We start from the raw sequence: 21,996 nt of genomic DNA on the forward strand, positions 1-21,996 counted from the left end.
TCATAAAACTTGTCTTTTCTTTTCACTGATTTTGTTCAATCCACCACTTATTTCACTTTAAGGGAGGGGAGTAGGGTTTTTAGCGTCAAATTTCACTTTTTTTACAATTTGTTTTTTATTTATAAAATGGATTGATTAAATTTATTACAACCTTTTGTGCATTATTGCGTATAGTTTTAAAAATATTCCAGAAAATTTTGATCAAAAAATATCCACAGGCAAGCCGGTGACAGAGCTTTTTCCCAGAAGATTTTTGGAGAAAGACAATTGGCCGCGTTCACTGTATCTCAGCTGACATTTATCTGAAATCAAATTCCATTTGAATTTAGTCAAAGTATTAATTAATCCTACCCCTAGGTTTAATTAATATCCTATCTTTTTTTGTTCGACTTAAAATTTTTGGAGGCCATTGGAAGTTAAAATGGCTATATTTGATGAAAAATTCGGCTTTTTTGTTAGTAAAAAAAACATTTAAAAAAACTATCATTGAACGTAGGGGTGAGGTTTTTTTTTATATGCAGAATGTGTGCACTAAATTTGAAATGAATCGATCAATTGGTTTTAAAATGGGAACGAACAATGACTTTGAAAAAGTGGTTTTGAGAAAAACATGTTTAAAGTTAGAAGTAAAGGTTCAGAAGACAAAGGTTTAATAGTCCCTGCAGCAGCTTTGATCTCCTTAGCTTCCTCTTTTTTCGTTATTCGTTTATATTATACTAGCAGTACCTGCACAGCGATGCCTGTGCTAAGAATTTAAAGGAAGTTCGTTGAATAAAAAAATCCACGCCTCCCTCCCCCTCCGTCTGACTTGAAATGATCATTTTTCTTCAACTAAAATGCGTACACACTAGAGATGAGTTCAGGCTCATTTTTGAGAGCCCGGGCCCAAAAATTTGTAATCGAGCCCACCTGAGCCCGAGTGGTATAGTCTCGGACCAAAATCCGAGCCTGCCTGAGGCTGAAGGAAACTTTCTTGTATCAAAAACTGAGCCTTCTACAGTCTGACATGATCTCTCTGTTAATGAAAAATATTACGTCAAATGTTCTTCATTAACAGAATTTTTTTTAAATGCTCCACTTCAAATGCATTACTGTATGACATATTGCAATAGTAATCGCAAAAAAAAAAAAAAAAAAACACTATAAATAACCATTTATTTATTTATTTCAAATTTGACATTGATTGAACCAATTTAAATGTTCCTTTCATTCACCTTTTTATGCCAAAATTGCCGAATTGCCGCCTTTGCATTTCGGCAATTTTGGCATAAATTTATATATTTATATATTTTGGCATAAATCTACCTATACAATCCATCTCTAATTTTTTTATCCGTTTCTATTTATTTTAACCTCCCTGCACATTTCCTAATCTAAACAAAGATCAGCATAAAAAAAAACTGCGCTTCATTCATTTAATTAAATAGCGCCAAAAAAACCTCTCTAATTGTTCCCTGTGACGTGCAAAAAGTAGCGTTTGCGGGAAAAAAATGTAATTAAATTAAGTATGCAAATATGTAACGTAAAATAGTTGCAGCGAAAAGTCCAGCAGGGAGGGGGGGATTAAAAAAAGAAAGATTTAATAAATTTTAAAAAAAGTTAAGAAAAAAGCAAGGGCTACGGTTAGGAAAAGCCGAAAAAAGAAGCAAATTGAAATCCAGGCATGACGTCACAACAAGCCTCACAAAAATTGTTAAGGAACTTTTTTGCCCTATTATGATGTCACAGCTTGATAACAAAGAACGCTTTTCTCCCCCATGGGCCAATGCTAGAAATATGATGTGTTTAAAAAAAATAGTAAAAAAATGCTATCGCATATTTTTGAAAGAAAAAAAAAAAAGAAAAATCTGAAGAAGGTGAAATGTTTTGACTACTACATACTAAATTTTCAGAAAGAAATCTCTCATACTTTTTGTGGGATGGGTTTAGAAAGAATTAAATCCAGGAAAAAGTGAAAAATAAAGGTTTTTTTGAAATTTCATTAAAAAAATGTTTCAAAAATAAAACAAAAAACTATTGCATATTTTTGAAAACTTTTTTTTTTCTGAAGAGGGAGAATTGTTTTGACTACAACATATGGGTGCGACATCGATGTCGATGTTTTGGAAACATCAATGTCTTACTTTCGATGTTTTGGTTTCGATGTTTTTTCAATGTTGATGCTTTTGTTTTATAATTGAAAATTATAGTAAAATTTGCTCCAATTTTCTCGCTAGGTAATTAAGTTTACTTATGGAATTGCTCCAAAAATTTTATTTATTTGCGCACATTTAAAAAGATCAATTTTTCTGTGTAAAGGATGATTTTTGGAATGATCACTACAAGATGGTAAAAGATAACTGGAGGGCGAGGAAGAGGTCAAAGCTATTGGAAGAACTCGACACTGGTAGTCTGTTGCCAGAACTTACAGTCGATTCTAAGGCTCCAATACTTAAACTAAAGAAGAATCCTATATATTACTACGGTGAATATTATAACTGTAAAAATTAACTGTTAAAAGTTGTGTCGAAGTATTTGATAGTGATGGCGACTTTTGTTTCATTGGAAAGAGTTTTTACTCTGCCTCGTGGAATAGTCAGCAAAAAGAGAAATGCGCTTAAACACCAAATATCGGGGGTTACTTATCATCTACCCAGGGGAGGATACAGACTAACATTTCAGGGGGTTCATGCTAAAGAGTGACCCTCCCGTCCCTACATGAATAAACTTATGGTTTTTGGTATGAAAAATTTCTGAAACTACTTAGGTGTTTAAAAAATACCACATTGGTCAGAAAAATGGGACCTAATAGGACAAAAATCTCACGAATAAATTTTATAAACAATTAAAAGAAGTAGTATTTCAAGTATTTGCTTTCAAAAATAATTCAAAAACTGAAACAAAAACTGAAATCATTTACATTTTATCTATAAAGTGTTTGAATACAATGCGAACGGATAATATTGTCGATGTTTTAGGGGAGGGGGTGTCATGACTCCTATGACCCTCCCCTTGTATTCACCACTGCCTAGGTGGGCACCCCTGCGAGAACCTATGTATAATGAGGTTTTGCGCTAACACGACACTCAAATTTTACATTTCTTGCACGATAATAAATCCTACACACTGATTTAAACTAATAAACTATTTACATCACATTTAAAAATAAACTCAGCAAGACTAATAACTGAACTATCTAAAAATTACAACAGAAAGAAATTCTAATCTATAGAGACTTTACATTAAAAAAAAAAAAAACACATTTACGGACTCAAATGTTTTATCGATTGAAGCGATGCCTGAAGCTTTGGATGTGGTTTTACAAAAACTATCATAGATTAAATTTGTTGCTTATAAAAAGTAAATGGGCATCAGACACTTCTTTGTTACTTTTCATTATACTGGCTCCTGAACCCAGCGCTGCAGACTAACTGTCTCAAGAAAAGTTATTTTTACTGTCTACATATTTTAAATACATATGCTATAAATAGAGAAGTGACAGTTAATAACCCCCCCCCCCCAAAAAAAAAAAATCGAGAACTATTTACTGTTTCTTATTATGGTTTCGGTCTGGCTTTTTTTTTTCAAGCAGTCATTTTTACTACTCAAATATACAAATACAAATACAAATACAAAAGTGACGACCAGCAACAGGCTCTGGGCCCAGCTAGACTGGTCCTAGTCAATTTACAATCCCCAGTGAAGATCAATGGCCCTCTTAAAACTGTCTACTCCTTTGCTCATTACCACCTCTTCCGATAAGCTGTTCCAAGGTTCCACTACCCTGCTAAAATAATAATTTTTCCTAATATCCATGTTAGCCTGAGATTTAAATAGCTTAAAACAATGACCCCTTGTCCTGTTTTCAGTGCTAAACTTTAACCCCGTAACATCTTTCGTTTTAATAAATTTAAACAGCTGAATCATGTCCCCTCGGTCTCTTCCTTGCTCAAGACTGTACATTTTTAGCCTTCTAAGCCTGGAATCATAATCTAAGTGGGAAAGTCCACTTATTAGCCTTGTAGCCCGCCTTTGAACCCTTTCCAATACATTAATGTCTTTCTTAAGATAAGGAGACCAAAACTGAACAGCATACTCCAAATGGGGTCTTACCAAACTTCTATATAAGGGCAGAAGAACTTCTTTAGATTTATTTGAAATAGATCTATTGATAAACCCAAGCATCTTATTGGCTTTGTTGCTAGCAATGCTGCACTGTTGGCTAAACTTTAAATCCTGACTTATTAGGACCCCCATATCAGTAACTTTGTCTGCCTGACTAATGACTGAACCTTGCAAATAATAACTTGTACACTTATTTCCATGCCCTAAATGTAGCACTTGACATTTCCCAACATTAACAGCCATACCCCATTTATCAGCCCACTCCGTAATATGATCTAGATCCTCTTGCAGCTGATTTGCTTGTTCTTCATTTTCTACAGTCCCCATAACTTTGACATCATCAGCAAAACAATTCATGTTCCCAGAAATATTTTTGTGAATATCGTTCATAAAGACAATGAACAAAACAGGCCCTAACACTGATCCTTGAGGAACCCCGCTTAAGACCTCACTCCAATTAGAATAATTTCCCCTTACAACTACTCTTTGTTTCCTTCCGGTCAGCCAATTTTTTACCCAAATGAAAGTTTTCCCTCCTATTCCTATATCAGCTAATTTGCTAAGTAGAGCAACATGCGGTACCTTATCGAAAGCTTTTTGAAAATCAATGTAAACAACATCTACAGGCTTCTTATTGTCCAAAGCCATGGTAACTTTGTCATAGAAATGTAATAAATTAGTTGCACAAGATTTACCTTTCCTGAAACCGTACTGAAAACTAGTCAATAGATTATTAGTCTCTAGAAAATTTACTATCTTAATTTTCATCAATGTTTCAAAAATTTTGCAAACCACCGAAGTTAGACTCACAGGTCTATAATTTCCCGCACTCCCTTTAGACCCTTTCTTGAAGAGCGGTGTAATGTTAGCCAGCTGCCAGTCCTCTGGCACTGTCCCCGAATTATAAGAAGCATTGAAAATGTTTGCGATTACATCTGCTAATTCCTCTGCACATTCAACTAAAATTTTCGGATAAATATCATCTGGCCCCGGAGCCTTAGTCTCTTTAATTTTTTTCAAATGAAGTAAAACGTCATCCCTGGAAAATACAAAGTCCTCAAGCTGTACTATAGCTTGTGTCTTGTTGGTGTCAACTGTTGAGATACAGTTATCGTTAAAAACACTCGAAAAAAAGTTATTAAGAACATTAGCAATATCACTATCGTCCTGAATTAAAATTCCGTGCTCATCAACCAGTGGCCCAATATGACTATTTCGAACTTTCCCCGAATTAGCGTATGCAAAAAACCGCTTGGGATTCCTGTTTATGTTATCTGCCAGTCTTTGCTCCAACTCTCTTTTCTGAATCCGTACCAAATACTTAAATTTACGCCTTGCCTTACAATATTGGAGCCTATCTGCACTGTGACCTGTTTCTCTAAACCTATAAAAAGCAGCTTGCTTGTAATTTAGAGCGTCTTTAGTTTCCCTGGAGAACCACATTGGCCAAATTTTAGTGTTGACACCCTTTCTCCTAAAAGGAACATGATCCCTAACCGTATTCGCTAGATTTTCCTTAAACTCTGCCCACTGAAGATTCACATCGCTATTGTCCAATCCAGAAGAAAAAACTGCTTTCAAACTCTGCCGAAGTGCCACAAAGTCAGTATTTCTGAAATTGGGCACAAACCTAAAATTCTCTACTTTGTGCATATCAAATTTAATCCCAAACCTAATACTGTTGTGGTCACTATCTCCAATGTGTTCCCTACACATAACCCCTGAACAGAGCCTTCCATGTCGCAGAAAACTAGATCTAAAATCGCGTCCTGTCGAGTACCCTGAGTTACAATTTGATCTAAGAAACAGTCACCAATAACTTTCAAAAAATCCTCTTCTCTGCTATTACTATGGTAAAAATTATTCCAATCAATTCCTGGATAATTAAAATCTCCCATTATGATGACTGACCCCTTGCTAGAAATGTCACTAATAATACTAAACATCTGTTCGTCTTGACCCTGGCTTAAGTTGGGTGGCCTATAAATATTCCCCAAACGTAGTTTTTTGCCCCTATTACTAATCAACTCCAGCCAAATCATATCAATCTCATTAGGTTTATCATTAATTACCTCTGACATAAAATAAAACCCCACCACCTCTTTTACCTACTCTACCTTGTCGAAACAAATTATACCCAGCGATAGATAATAAATCATCATCACTTTCGGTAGCCCATGTCTCGGTAACTCCAATAATATCCAACCTCTCGTCTATAATTATGCTTTTCAATTCTTCCATCTTGTTCCTAATACTACGAGCATTTGTATAAAAAACCTTAAGTAAGCCCATCTTACTTTTATTTAATGCTGCACGATTGTTTGAATCCCAAGTGTTAAAATCTTTTCTCTTATTAGCCACCCTATTTCCGTTTCTACTAAAATCCCGATAGTTAGTACCCTTTCGAATTCTGCTCCTTAAACCATGCCCCCCATTCCAACTTAGTTTTTTGATTGAAACAGATGACAAAATAGTGTCGCAGATTTTGATTGGAGGAGGGGGTCATGACCCCCATGATCCCCCCTTCTTCTTGTATACACTTCTTACGGTTTTGATCGAGTTTATTTTTTCGAGCAAACATTCAAATATTGTTGCGGGTGGGGGGGGAGAGGGTGATATGACCCCCTTGACCTTCTCACTTGTATCCGCCACTGCGTCTACACCCAACAAGCCGTCCCTCAATTACGCACAATTTGTGTTTAATTATATAGCACTAACAGTGCAAAACATATTTCTTGCTCTTAATAATAATCGTCAGAATTAATTTTGTACTTTTAATATAATTTGCACAACTATTTCTCATCATACAACTGATTGCAAGTGCTATGATATATTTTTTCGCAAATTTAACTAGTTTGTATTAATTGTTGCATGTCTTATTATCATTTTTTGTCTTATTATAGTACCAAGATGTTGCGAAATTATTCCTATTAAATTGTATTTATGATTTGCAGTTCAGTAGTTTCAATATATTCGTGGGGTTCGTATTCTTTTGTATTGCTTAAATTAGACGCAATGCCAAACGAATTCCCTGATCCATTAAGAAACATTTGTTAGAGATTATCATCTATGTAAGTTTGTAGTGTAGTATATTAAAAAATGCATGTTAAATATTCACAAAAAGATCGATGTTTTAAAACATCGATGTTCGAAAACATCGATGTTTTTTGGTCGATGTATCAACACCATCGATGTTTTAATTTCCAACATTGATGTTCTGAAACATCGATGTTTTACTATCGATGTCGCACCTCTACTACAACATACTAAATTTTCAGAAAGAAATCTCTCATATTTTTTGCGGAATGGGTTTAGAAAAAAGTTAAAACCAGGAAAAAATGCAAAATAAAGTTTTTTTTTTTAAATTTCATTAAAAAAAATTTAAAAGTCGGTCAATCTTCAAAATTGTTTCGGTCATCATATTTGAAATTAAATTCCCTACACTATAGTACAAATAATAGTTTCCCGGCAGGATTAGTTGGGGTCTGTGTCGAAATAAACACAAAAAAAAGGCTAAAAATCACATAAAATATTTAATTAAGAAAAATCTAACTAGAAATTTAGAATTTGGGCTTAAAGGTGCAGATCTTCGGGGTATGTTTGAATTTGTCAACTTTCAGAGCTGTAGGTGCTATGGGGGCTTCTGGCCATTGGGTACAAAGAAACAAACAAACAAACAAACACTGTCTGCTTTACATATATAGATTAAACTACCCTTAAGGAAGCAGCACTGACGTTCGGAGCGTCCGCAGCTATCAGAACTGCTGCATTCTTCGGCAGCTGTCGGAGCTACAGTTTGAAGGAGCGGAGACTGAATACTTGATAACTTTGAGGATTTTTCTCAAAACAAATTGAAATTTTGGGAATATATTATTTAAATGTTAACTACAAGATGAAACAAAAAGAAACAATTATCACTTTTTTGAAACTGCAAAACCCTACCACTCCCTTAAAAAAGAGGATAAAAAGGAAATAAATAAATTACATACTCAGCATTTTTTCGTATACCACTATAATATTCACTGATCATTTTACTTCTCTCATCCACTTTTGTTAAAGTATACATTTTGGCATAGCTAAAAAATAATAATAATAAAATTAATTAAAAAAAAACACGACTAAACCAGATATAAAATATGATTAACAACAATGCTGAACACATTGTACGAAATTTGTGTAAAATGCATAGTTTTCTTGACGTTTTGAGAATGATTCTATATTTGTTTCACACAATTAATGCAAAATAATAAAACATAGAGCCCAGATTACAAACTTTGTCATTAATATGGAAATATATCTGTACCTCAAAGCTAGACTAACGTAAGTCACATCATTGCTACTTTGCAAGAGTGGAAAAACCTTCGTCTGCTACATACAAAGAATGGGGCTCACTCTTTTAAGATTATGAAGGATTTATTTTATTGAGTTACGTTGTGAAAACTCAATGCAAAAGTAGTAATACTCTGAAAAGTGGCATTTTTGGACTTATGTTAGTCTGCAGAGTCGTGTCCAGGGGAGGGTTTTAGGGGTTAAACTCCTCCCATTGGGGAAGAGAAGAAGTAGAAGTAGAATGCACATTTGACTTAAAATTAACTTTAATGTTGAAGTTTGTGCACAGCATTGAAAAAAAAACATTCTCTTTGAAGTTTCTCGGTAATTTACGAATCTCCTCTCTTTATCTAAAAAATCATATTTTGAAAAAACAGTGATGGAGAAACCCTTGAATGGGCTGTCAATACAAATTATTCACTGTGTTTAATATTTTTTCTTATAAGGAGGTTATGATGACTTTGATGTTTCACAAAAAGAGAAACATGATGCATTATAATTTTACTGCTAATGAAAATATCTCAACCAAACTTCAAAATGCATATGAATACATATTTTCGTCTAGTATATTTACAAATTTTCAAAGTGGATACCTTTAGTTTTAATAGAGCTTTAAATGTGTTACAAAATTTTCGGCTATGTGCAGCAAAGTATTTGCTGACATTTTATCCCGTTTTACGCATAAAAATTTCTTTAGGGACGCCAAAGTTTTATGAGGTTTAGCAAACACCCTTGTTTCCAAGACCTTGCATTGTTAAGCGGCATCAACGAAATTTGATGCTTTGGAAAATTTTTGAATTTTACAAACATCAATATAGCCCACCTTTAACTAGAGCACTTTTTAAGGAATTTTCACTAGGTGACACAAGTTTAACATAAATGGCTGTAACCTTCTCAATAGTTTTCCCCTTTCCTTAACAAACGTGGGCATATATCACTGCCTCAAAATGGTATTCCTGTAATCACTACTGTATTTCTGAGGCGATTGTATAGGACTTCTGATTTAAAAGGAAGCCAATATGAACCAATCCTAAGTATAATATTAATTCCAAAGTAAAGGGGTCCGGGGTTTTCTTCCCCAGAAATTTTTCGAATTTTAAGTCTTAAAAACGTATTTTAGACGATCTTTAGTAACGTTAGGGGAGAAGAGGTCCGGTAGTGCTCCCCTGTCTATTTTTCAAAATACAGTCGAGTCCCGACTTACGCGAGGGATGCGTTCCAAGACTCCTCGCGTAAGTTGAAATTTCGCCTTGTAGAGAAACGTTACATATACATTTTTTTTGAAACACACCAAATTCTTTTAGACACTGTTAAACACCCCTTAAACTAATTTAAAGTATTCCTCAAATATACATTAGTTTCTTACATAAAGAACTGAACTTAAAAAATAAAAAAAAGCTGTTTTATTCAACATAAAATACTTAAAGTTGCACAAAATGAATGATCAATGCATGGGAGGGAAAGACATAAAATAAAACAACACGGCACACACAGTATGTAGTAATAATAAAATGCTGCACTATAACACTGTACAGTAGATACAGTAATAATATTCATGAGTTGAAAAATAAAGATGGTGATGATTTATGCTCCTTTCTTTTTCAATATATTTTTAAATACGGTTGTTTCGCCTTGTCTTTTATAACCTTTCCATTTTATGACAACAGCCTCTCTTCCTGAACTCTTTAATCCACAGTGCAAGAGCAGCTTCCATTTTCATAATACATATTTACTTTGCTTAGACACTACTCTGCAATTCAATACTGAAACTAATTTCTGAAGTCTAAGTTTTAAGTTCTTTTGTTTTGACTTTTAATTATACTCATGAAAGATTCACTCACACTTATTTTCGTGCTACTGTCGACGTTTTGTAGTTGTTCAAGCATATCGAGAATCTTAACCCTTTTTTTTTTGGCAGGAAGTTTCTTTTTCTTCCCATCTTCAAACTTTGGATGAAACAGCGCACGAAGGCGCCATTCTATTTCATCAACATTAATAATTAGAATGAAAAAAAAAGATGCTGAGTTGTTATTTGATGCACAACTACGCGATACGTAGAGTAGTTTGGTATGAGAACTTTCGCTGCTGTCAGTGATGATAAAGGGATGTAACAACATTCACGAAATTAATATTTAGTAGCCAGTAACGAAGCCGATACCCGATACTTCCTTCCAAAAAAAATCGTGTTGTCAACACATTTTGCGGACTTCGTTGGAGCTCTAGAAAGGCCACCGTATTCCCAAGATTTGCACCCAATAGAGTATTCTGTTTGGTCCATCTTGGAGACATGGGTGCACGGGCAGATTCAGGGGAGGGTCAAAGGGTCAGCTGACCCCCCTGTGACAAGATTTTTATCATGATTATTACCAATCTTCAAATAATTCGAAAAAAGAGTATTTGGAATCAGTAGCGTAACCATGGGATCTAGCGCCCCTGGCGAACTAAAGCAATTGCCCCCTCCCCCCAGGGTCACCCATGTGGAAAGTCACAGGAGGTCATTGTGACTTCCAAAAAAAACTTTTTTTTGGGGGGGGGGGACATTTTGATAAGTTGATTCGAAAAATAGGAGGCAGCATTGTAGGTTTTTTTTTTCTTATTTTCTTTCTTAGAATTGTTTTCAAAGATGCCCAATGTTTCTTCTCTGTAGATGTTGTATGTGTCTCTAGCTCTTTTTCTTGCGAGTTTTTTTTTTTTTTTTCCTTTTTTTAAAGCATTCTTAAAATTCTACGATCAAAAAAAAAAAAAATTATTATATTAATTTGAATTTTTGGCATCTTGAATTCAAATTGTTTTTCGCAATCACGAGCGTGTGTGTTTGTGTAGGCGCATGTGTATGTGTTTGTGTAGGCACATGTGTGTGGGTGCGTGTTTGTGTGTGTGTATGTATGCATGTGTGTGCGTGTTGTGTATGCAGTGGTGTGTGTGTACGCGCATGTGTGTCGGTGTTTGTGTGTGTAAGTAGGCATATGTGTTTGTATCTGTGTGCAGGCATGAGTGTATGTGTGTGAGTGTATGCCTGTGTGTGTGTTAGAATTTTTTTAATTTGATTGTTTTTCGTACGTACATTTGAAAGCACATTTGCAAATTTTCTTATATATTTTTAAAGTGAAAAGTATCACTGCAAACCGTGAACTGAATTATGCAAATGTTCTGTCCTTATAAGTTAAGGAAACAAGATTTTTTTTTGCTTTAGAAGGTTATGCCGTTAATTTGGTTAGCAATAAAGATCGTAGATATGAAATTCATGTATGTTATAATATCTTCAATAAAAGATTTGCTTTTAAATAAGTGTCTTCTGATCTCAACAGACGGAAATTGTTATTTTCATGGTGGATGTAAGTTATAAACGCTATTAGCGGTAATATATTCTACATTGGTTACGGGGCCTTAAAAACCCTGATAAATAACTATAGACTTTTCGTCATATTGTTGGACTTGATATATCAGAAAAGAATGGAGAACAGCCTAGAAAAAAATTACAGTAGTATCAACTTTCCAAAGCTGAATGCGTTCAACTATAGTTCATGGAAGTGTGATGTAAAAGTTGTTCTAATTGACAGAGGATGTTGGGAATTCATCGTCGGGGAACCAAAACAACCAGCAGAAACATCCCCGGAAGCACTGATAAGAAATTTCGAGCAGAGGAAAGCCAGAGCTTACACAACAATTTACACAAGTGTTGAACAGCAATATTTAAAATTGATTTAGTGTACCGAAGATGGAAAAGAAGCTTGGACTATTTTAAAGGAAAACTTCGAACCTTGTTCCCGCGCTCGTATAGCAACTTTAATCGATGAATTTTATGAACTGAGATATTATCCAGATGAAGAAACAGTTGGAATCTTCTGCCAAAGAGTAAAGGAAGAGCAACTTCAAATCAAAGATGCTGGATTTGAAATACCTGAACTGTTAGTACCATTTCAGTTAATTAGAAGACTACCCAAAGAGTTTGAAAGCCTTGTTCAAATATTATATCGCCTGGATGATAATGAATTCACTTACAACAATGTGGAAAAGCAGTTAATAAGCGAATTGGGAAGAATTCAGTTAAAGATGAAAGAAGAGGGATATCTACCCGTAGATAACGCACACATTTCCAAATTGGAAGACTGCTCGAACTTGAATACAATCCCTAAATGGAAGAAAAGTCAGTTCTCGAGCGTTAACAGTGGAAGCAAGCTGAGGCAAACATCGCATGAAAGACGAAATCTTCTGGGGCCGTGCACATTTTGTGGAAAGAATAATCATTTATCTAAAAACTGTTATTTCAAGAACAGAAGAAAACCGGATGTCAAAAGTAAATCGTCTCAACCAGACAGCCGCATTTTTTACACGGAACATATGGAAGTGCAGAATTCGTCAGTCTCAAGTAATGAAGATACGATAGAACTCGGGGAATTTTTGATAGACTGTGCAGCAACAGGAAATTTTTGCAACAACAAAGAATGGTTTGAATTCATTTATCCTGTATCTAAACGTGAAGTTTTAATTGGGGATAAAAATTGCACTAGTGAAATAAAGGGCGTAGGTGATATAGTGTTTTATGTAAAAGATAATGGAAATTTTGTGAAATTAATTCTTAAAAATGTTTATTATACACCTAATATGCGTAGGAATTTAATTGGAGGTGCAAATATTGATTTAAGAGGGTACAAAATAATTTGGTGTAATAATAAAATGAGAATTTTTACTAAAGATGATGAATATTTCTTAACAGCTCATAGAGTAGGGAAATTGTATGTTATTTACGGTATACCTAACTATAGGAAATCTGAAATATTTAATGTGAATGCATATAATGTTTCCATTAACATAAATGATCTGCATAAAAGATTTGGTCATGTTAATGCTAATTTACTAAAAAATATGAGTGTTAACAATAGTGTCAAAGGTATTGAAAACGTAACGGGAAATTTCGATTCTTGTGTGACTTGTAAAATTGCTAAATCTACTAGAGTTTCTTTAAACAGAAATTATGGAACATTAACTAATAATGTGTTGGATAAATGTTATATGGATTTGTGGGGTCCCGCTCCAGTTCGTTTGCTGGGAGGTAGTTTGTATTTTTTATCGATAATAGACAACTATTCTAGAAAAGTAGATGTATTTACAATAAAAAACAAAAGTGAAGTATTTGATTGTTTTAATTCCTATCTAGCCAGATCTGAACGTACATTAAATTGTAAATTAAAAACAGTTAGAACTGATAATGGCTTAGAGTTTTGCCATAAGCAATTCGAAAAATTTCTAAATGAACGTGGGATAAAAATTGAACGATCTTCTGTTTATACACCTCAACAAGTAGGCGTAGCAGAAAGATTTAACCGTACAGCTTTAGATGGAGTTAGAGCATTATTGCATGAAAGTGGATTGCAAGAAAGGTTTTGGGCTGAAGCCCTGCATACTTTCGTTCACATTTACAATCGTTGTGAGCATAAACTTACAAAAGGTAAAACACCAATTGAAATTTGGAGTGGTCATAAACCTTCAGTACAACATTTCAGATTATTTGGATCGCTAGCATATGTACATATTCCTAAAGTTAAAAGGCATAAATTAAACGACAGAGCTAAAATTGGCATACTTGTCGGATATGCAACAAATAGAAAAGGGTATAGAATTTGGTTACCGAAAGAAAAAACTATAGAAGAAACTATTCATGTTAGTATAGACGAGCGTAAAAATGGGGTAGAAAGTCTTTTCGGTGAAGGTCGTAAAAATGAGTACGCAAACTTCAAAATTGGTACGCTAAATTGGCCGATTGAAGAGGAACATGAAATTATTGAGGAACAAAAATCTGACGCTGATAGAAAACTAAAACCTTTAAACATTTCTGAGTGGGAAAGAAAAGAACGACCGCGAAAAAAGAGCAATAGAGTTGACGTCTATTACTATCCACCTGAGGGAAAACCTAGGTTAAGATCTTTAAAAAAAGTAAAAGAATATTGTGAGGAGCAACAAATCGAATTTAAACCTGATGCATTTTTGTTTAAGCCGAAAAATGATCGAACACCGGAGTCAGAAAATGAAAATAGCGACGAGTCTAATTCGGAGAACGAAAATAATTTTACTTGTGATGAAATAGATTTCGCTTTATTTCAGGACGAAGTAAATAACGTAGAATTACCCAGAACCTTCCAGGATAGTCAAAATGTTCCAGAAAAACTTGAATGGGATCGAGCGATGAACAAAGAATTAAAAATATTCAAAGAAAGAAAAGTATTTACTTTAGTTGAACCCCCCAAAAATTGTAGAATCATAGGAAACCGTTGGGTATATAGCATAAAAAGGGATGATAAGAATATAATTAAAAAATTCCGTGCAAGATTAGTGGCTCTTGGTTGGAAACAGCGGGCAAACATTGATTACAATTTGGTGTTCTCGCCAGTCATTTGTTTTTCAATTGTTCGATTGTTTTTCATTTTATTTGTATCCGTGCTATGTTGGTCTCATGTACATTTAGACATAAAATCTGCCTATTTGTATGGAAGTCTAAATGAGAAGGTATACATGACCCAACCTGTTGGACATGAAGTTAAAAGTGAAGAACATAAGGTTTGGTTGCTTAATAAAGCACTGTATGGGCTTCATCAAAGGGGAAGACAATGGAATTTGGAGTTAGACTCGAATTTACTCAAACTTGGGTTTGAAAAAATGAAATGGTGTAATTGTACTTATAAACTTAAAGATGAAATAGTTTTGTTGGTTTACGTAGATGATTTAATATTATTTGGAAAAAGTAAAAGTAAAATTGATGAAATTATAGCATTACTAAAAAGTAAGTTTGACGTCGTAAATTTGGGGGAAATTAAATTTTTACTGGGTGTAAATTTTGAAAAGATTGGCAATAAAATTTATTTGCATCAAGAAACTTATATAAATAAACTAATGGAAAAATTTAAAGATTTGCCAAGAAATCATGTTAATTTACCTTTCAAAAACAGTGTTGAATTACCTCAAAGGGTTAACGAGAAAGAAATTGTGGAAAATGATGTAATGAAAAAATACCCATATAGAACTTTGATTGGGTGTTTATCATTTCTAGCTGCGAGAAGCAGACCAAATATTTCTTTTGCAGTAAATGTCATGTCTCAATTTTGCAATGGTTATTTATTTAAACATTGGACTGTTACTGTAGATATCATGAATTATGTGTTTAATACTAAAAGTTTAAAAATTAATTTGTCAAATGTTAACAATTCTAGTTTAATTGCGTATTCTGATGCAAACTGGGGTTATAAGTTAACGAATAGGTATTCTACAAGTGGGCATATTATTTATTTTGCCGGTATTCCATTTAACTGGAAATCGAATAAACAGAAATCAATCGCTCTTAGTTCAATGGAATCTGAATTTGTATCTCTAACAGAAAGTGTTAAAGAACTTGTATGGTTTTCGAGAGTATTAAAAGAAATTAATGTCGTTAAAAACTTAAATATTCCTATACAATTTTGTGATAATCAATCTGCTTATATATTTTTCTAAAAATTCACCAGAAAATGTTAAAACTAAGCATATAGATATAAAATATCAATTCATAAGAGATCTGATCAAAGAAAACTTATTTAGTTTAAGTTATATCAGTAGTAAAAATAATTAAGCAGATTTCTTAACAAAACCTTTATCAAAGGAAAAACTTCAGTATATTGTAAATATTATTTTTGAACTAAGAAAGAATGAATGTACGCCCGATGGGGCCGATTGTTAGAATTTTTTAATTTGATTGTTTTTCGTACGTACATTTGAAAGCACATTTGCAAATTTTCTTATATATTTTTAAAGTGAAAAGTATCACTGCAAACCGTGAACTGAATTATGCAAATGTTCTGTCCTTATAAGTTAAGGAAACAAGATTTCTTTTTGCTTTAGAAGGTTATGCCGTTAATTTGGTTAGCAAAAAAGATCGTAGATATGAAATTCATGTATGTTATAATATCTTCAATAAAAGATTTGCTTTTAAATAAGTGTCTTTTGATCTCAACAGACGGAAATTGTTATTTTCATGGTGGATGTAAGTTATAAACGCTATTAGCGGTAATATATTCTACAGTGTGTTTGTGTCTGTGCGCAGGCATGAGTATGTGTATGTGTGTGTGTGTAGGATATAGACGCAACCTGGTGACGGTTTTCGCTAGAGCAGGAGCATCATGAGGCCGGTCGACGCGACGGTGGTGCTGGCAGAGGGAGGTGGTGGGAAAATAAAATCATAGGAATTCAAAACAGTCAAATGAGAACAATAAGCAATCGTGATTGCTCAAAAAAAGAAAATCCTTTTAAAAAATCTTTTTTTATTAGTTGAAATGCCGCCCAGGGCTGCTGCGCCCCTGGCGAGAGCCTCTCTCTCCAACCAACCCCTAGTTACACTATTGCATGGAATCAATGTTAACTTGTTTTTTGCGTCGTTCTGTTAGGCATTTCTTCTCAGCGCGTCACAGTTCAAAGGATTGACCGAGTTTGTTTGAATGGGCTATTGCCATTTTCAGTTCTTTTTGTTCATTTTCAAAAGCACAATCATCTCTAATGAGCTTAACCATTGAAAAATTGTAGGGAGGGGGTATTTGAATGGGTTTTCATTTCATTGGGGGGTGGGCACTCTTCTTACTTAGGAGATATAACGCCGTCCATTGAAACTTGACCCCCCTCACAAATATTTCTGGATCCGCCCATGCAAGGGTGTGTGCTAAACCTCATAAAACTTTGGCATTCCTAAAGAAATCCTTATGCAAGGAATGGGGTAAAAAATCAGTAAGTGAGTTGCAGTCCATAGCCGAAAATTTTGTTACACATTTAGAGCTGTGTATTAAGGCTAAAGGTAGCCACTTTGAAAATTTGTAAATATATTAGACAAAATAATGTATTCATAGTTATGTTGAAGGTTGGTTGTTATATTTTCATTAGCATTAGAATTATAATGTATCATGTGTGTCCAAGTTATTTCTTGTCACCCTGTATATGTCATAAAATAATTTGTGGAATTTTTTAATTATTTGTAACAATATACAACACAGTAAACATATAATGAGGTTTGAATCGAAACAAGCCGTATAAGGAATAAATGCTGAGATTATTACTAGCGCAGCCAGAATTTACCATTTGGGAGGACAGGTTCACAACAGTTCTGTCATGTATATAAAATACAATAATAGAATTGGTATTACTTAAAACCCAACTTCTGGGAATTTGGACCATCCCCACTCCCCAACCCCCCACTACTTCACTCCTTGTGGCTATTAAATAGAAATGAATTATTTGGAATGCTGTTGTGTTCAAGCAATTATGGTTGTAAAATATCCTTATAAATACTTTATCATAGTGTGTTCCAAAAAATAATAATCCATTTCCAAGAAAACACAGATTTTTTTATTTTTATTTTTTACAAGATTTTGTAAAAATGCTGTCTTTAGAAGCAAGAATCACCATCATTTCCTTGGAACTGAGTGATGAAACAGGTGTAGAGGCATGTCAGCTGTGCGACTGAAAATACGGAAAATAGACACCAATCAGGCAACCTGTGAACAAATTCACACAAACTGGTTGCGTGGCAGATGGAAAACATCTCGGATCACCATCAATATCTGGCAATCCCAGCATGTATGAATTAGGTCACACTTAAGCCGATTAGAGAAAAAAGGGTCCAATAAGGCCCTGGGCCAGCAAGGACCTTGCTCTAAATTTTTTTTCCCTCACGAAAATAAACAAGAAAATAATGGAAATAAAAAGTTCAAATGAGCTTAACTGATATTTAATCTGGGATATGGAGCTACTTTCAGTGCAATTAAGGGAGAGGGGGAGTTTCCTGAGGCTTTTAGTATCATTATCAAAGTTAGAAAATATATGTCCAAAACTACTAGTCTCAAATACATTTCCAGAAGAAAAAAAAACATATAGCCAGTTGAACATTTTTAAATCCATATCTATAGCCATACCCTATAACTTCCGATCAAGAGAAAGGAACTAGGTAGTGGGGAATCAAAGCATAAATTTTTAATGATTATCAGCAAATAATTTTGTCCAGAATAAAGTAAGGGTTAAGATCCTCTATCCTTGGATCGTACTATCACATTGGCATGCCGAAATTTACCCAAGACTCTGAAATTTCAGGAATTTCCAAAGCTATCTTTTTAATTTATTTCATTTATATATTTACATTAATTATGTTTTTTACTTTCTTTATTTGTGTTGATAAAAAATCTTAAAACTCAGCAGCAATGACAATTTTCTTAATGCACACTTAACACTAATATAGGTGCAATTCTGAAAAATAAATAAATAAATGATAAACTTCAAATACTGCATGCTTAATACACATAAAATATCTCCATAGCAATTCTAAAGAAAGCAAATTGCCATTCATCTTCTAACATTTATACATATAGCCTGGAATTTGGTTTTTAAATATTCAAGGCCAAAAGCTTTTTTGGGGTAGCCACGAAACCCTGACATATCTCCTAACATAACTGAAGATGCATTTCTAAGACTTCAAATTCAAAAAATTCTGGAGAAAGCTACTCAAACGCCCACCCTTACCTCAACTTTATTGCAAAAAACTGACTATAATTACATCATTCAGTTTTCAATTTTAAAGGATTTCCAAGGAAGGAAGATTGATAAATTTCACAAACGTCCTTCCCTTCTCCTCTAACGTCACCAAAGGTATATAAAATAGTGTTTTTAAGATTTTAATTTCGAAATACTTCATGGGGAAGGTTTCTGAAACCTTTTTATGAAACCTTTCTTTAGCATCGGCACAATAGCTTAAAATTTCCCGTTTAGAAAATACTACCACGAGAAAACCCTTGAACCCTTCCTTCCCATGGATAGCATAAAATTGATTTCAGTTCTGAAAAAAATTCTGGGATAAATCTCCTCCCTTTTCCTTTATTGTAACGAAACAGGGCCAAAAAATTTTTGAAAAGTCACTGAATCCTCTAACGTCCCTCTCCGCCCCCCCCCCCCCCAAACTTTATCTCAGTACTAAAACTGCATTTTTTAACTTCAATTTCGAAAAATTTCCAAGATGAGTTCCCCTGTTCCTTGTATTTCCATTCCACTTCTGACATCCCAAAGACGTCTGACATCCCAAAAACAGCCTGTTCAGTGGCAATAAAAGGGGAGGGTCATGGGGTCATGACCCCCCTATAACTTTTATAATATTATCCATTCACATTGTGCTCAAACACTTTATGGATAAAACGTAAACGATTTCAGTAATTTTTTTCAATTCATTAATTATTTTTAAAAGTGAATACTTGAAACACTACTTCTATTAATTCTTTATAAAATCAATTAGTGAGGTTTTTGTCCTAATAGGTGCTATATTCTTGAACGGTGTGGTGTGTTTTATTGATACCTAAGCAGTTTCAGAAATTCTTCATACCAAAAACCATAAGTTTATTCATGTGTGTGTGGGGGGGGGGGCAGGTCACTCTTCTACATGACCCCCCTAAAATGGTAGTCTATTCACCCCTGCGCCCGTTCACTTGAAACGGTGAAAAGGGCTTGCTCCCTCACTTCTCAAAGTTATACAATAATGATCCATAGAAAATGATTTTTTGCTGACTGGGTTGATTTATTCCACGAAAATGAAAACTAAAAATTCCAACTAAATGGACTTTTCTCATGTTATTTCACGATGATCAAACTTTAAATCGGAAGAGAGAATCTATGGTAGCCATCCGTTCTGGTTTTGGAGGCCCTATTCCACATTTTTTGGGGGTCATTTGATCAGTCATGTAAAAGTCTCATAATATCGTCTAATTTTACAAAAAAGGAAGAAAAAAATCAACATCAAGGGCGCCGTTCCCTAACCCCCACACTTCTTTTGACCCACACCCCACCCAATTTTCTCGTACATCAAGGTTCTTAAAATTTACACTTCTTTTTGCAGTCATCAATTCATTCATTTCTAAAGAAAAAAAGAAAAATTCAAACGTGATGTAGAAATTTGAAGGAAGAAGGATAATTGCCGCAGTTTCAAATCCTTGCCTGAATCAGAAAAATTGGTCGCCGCTTCTCGAATTTGTACAACCATTCTGCAAAGGGACCTGCCCTAGTTCTCCAAATTAGGTCCCGCATGTGCTAACACAAATGTGCTAACACTGTGGTCACAAATAACCTGATATTGGCTCTTGCACAGAACCTATTTTTGATAAATTCAATGGTACCACTGAGACACCTCTTCAAATGTTTCACCAACTATTTTTCAGTAAACCATGGCAATTCTTTCTTCTAAGTACAGTATTTCTTCAAACACCTCTGAAAGAAACTACTATCTTAAGGTTTTCATAGAAATGTGTTGTTTTGTTACAAATATTCTGCATGCCATATATTGAATTGTAAAATTACTGCCTCTTTGGAGAAATATTTTGGTATAGAAGTTGAGTAAGTTGCCACAAGTAATAAATCAACAAGAAAACACTTCTCAACTACCAGAACCATTCTTGCATTTATTCATGAAGTACATAGATATACAGCCTGAAATACTCATGCTTAAGAAGACGCAATTGAAGAAATTTAAAAAAAAAAAAAAAAAAATTTTAATGTATGAATTGAGATGTCAATTCTAAAATAAAAAAATGAAATTATTCCTGAATTCTTCTCATTGCTCATCATTCAAACAAATTTTATCCTCTCCATCAAAATCACATAATCATTTATTTTATATTTCTAGTGTGGTTTAAATACATAAGTTCCTTCAAACAAAGAAAAATTGCAAATTTTTTAATTATCTGCACATTTTAAGATTGCTGTGGCATGCATTTTAATATTTTTGGTGCATACAGCTTCTAATTCAATTTTTTAAAAAATCACAGCATTGTGGTAAGTAAATGTAAGAAACAAAAGAGGGTTATCACATGGAAAATATTTCAGTGAGAAATTTTATACTAATTTCACATTCAGTTGGAAATAAGAATAGTTTAGTCAACATTCAAACCATATTTCATGATTATTTTTAAGAGATACATTTAAGAGATCAGTCAAAAAAAAGAAAATGGTTTGAATTCATAGAGCATCCAATCAAGGTTCATAATAAAACTAATAAATAGTCATTTCAATGATTTGGACTAATCTAAGTTAATATCTGCTGATGTAGCATACTTATCCTAGCTGTTTCAAACATTAGAAACACTTTCTAAAATCATGTTTAGCTTACACGACAAACCATGTTCATTTCCTTAGTCTTCAAATCTATTCTTGTTACTCTACATTTTTGGATAAGAAAGTTTTCTAATAACTGCAGGGAGTCATGTTCAGTGAGCAGTGGCAGATTTTCATTGTTTTTTAAAACAGGGAAAATTTCGAAACTGTCGAGCACTGCCAGTTAGTAAGAGGAATGCTAAAACAGTCAGGTTGGATTGAAGAACTATCGTTTCAAATACTGAGAAGAAATCATAGGTAATTCCTATAAGTGATTCTATGATGCTGACTAATATGACCCTTAAAACTGCAAGTTTGCAAGTGTTTTTTGCAAAATTTCAATTTAACATTGTAAACATTTTTTTTAATGAGAACATTACGATGATGCACAATATCACCAAAAGTATTGGGACACTTTCTAAAATT

The 21,996-nt window shown here is 33.9% G+C and overlaps 1 protein-coding gene across 4 annotated transcripts in view; it reads right to left on the reverse strand.

The window, feature by feature from the left end:
• LOC129219352 (dnaJ homolog subfamily C member 4-like) overlaps positions 1-21,996 on the reverse strand; it is a 149,968-nt gene that overhangs the window by 93,588 nt on the left and 34,384 nt on the right. For 2 of the 4 annotated variants that reach the window (XM_054853722.1, XM_054853721.1), the window contains exon 5: positions 8,094-8,180. The exons of 1 other annotated variant lie outside the window; for it this stretch is intronic. In XM_054853722.1, the coding sequence (XP_054709697.1) occupies positions 8,094-8,180 (87 nt within the window). Of the gene's footprint in view, positions 1-8,093; positions 8,181-17,773; positions 17,908-21,996 lie in introns of those variants that run through there. One more of the 4 variants, XM_054853723.1, reaches the window with a different exon arrangement.

The sequence above is a fragment of the Uloborus diversus genome, chromosome 3, assembly GCF_026930045.1.
Source record: "Uloborus diversus isolate 005 chromosome 3, Udiv.v.3.1, whole genome shotgun sequence".
NCBI classification, from domain to species: domain Eukaryota; kingdom Metazoa; phylum Arthropoda; class Arachnida; order Araneae; family Uloboridae; genus Uloborus; species Uloborus diversus.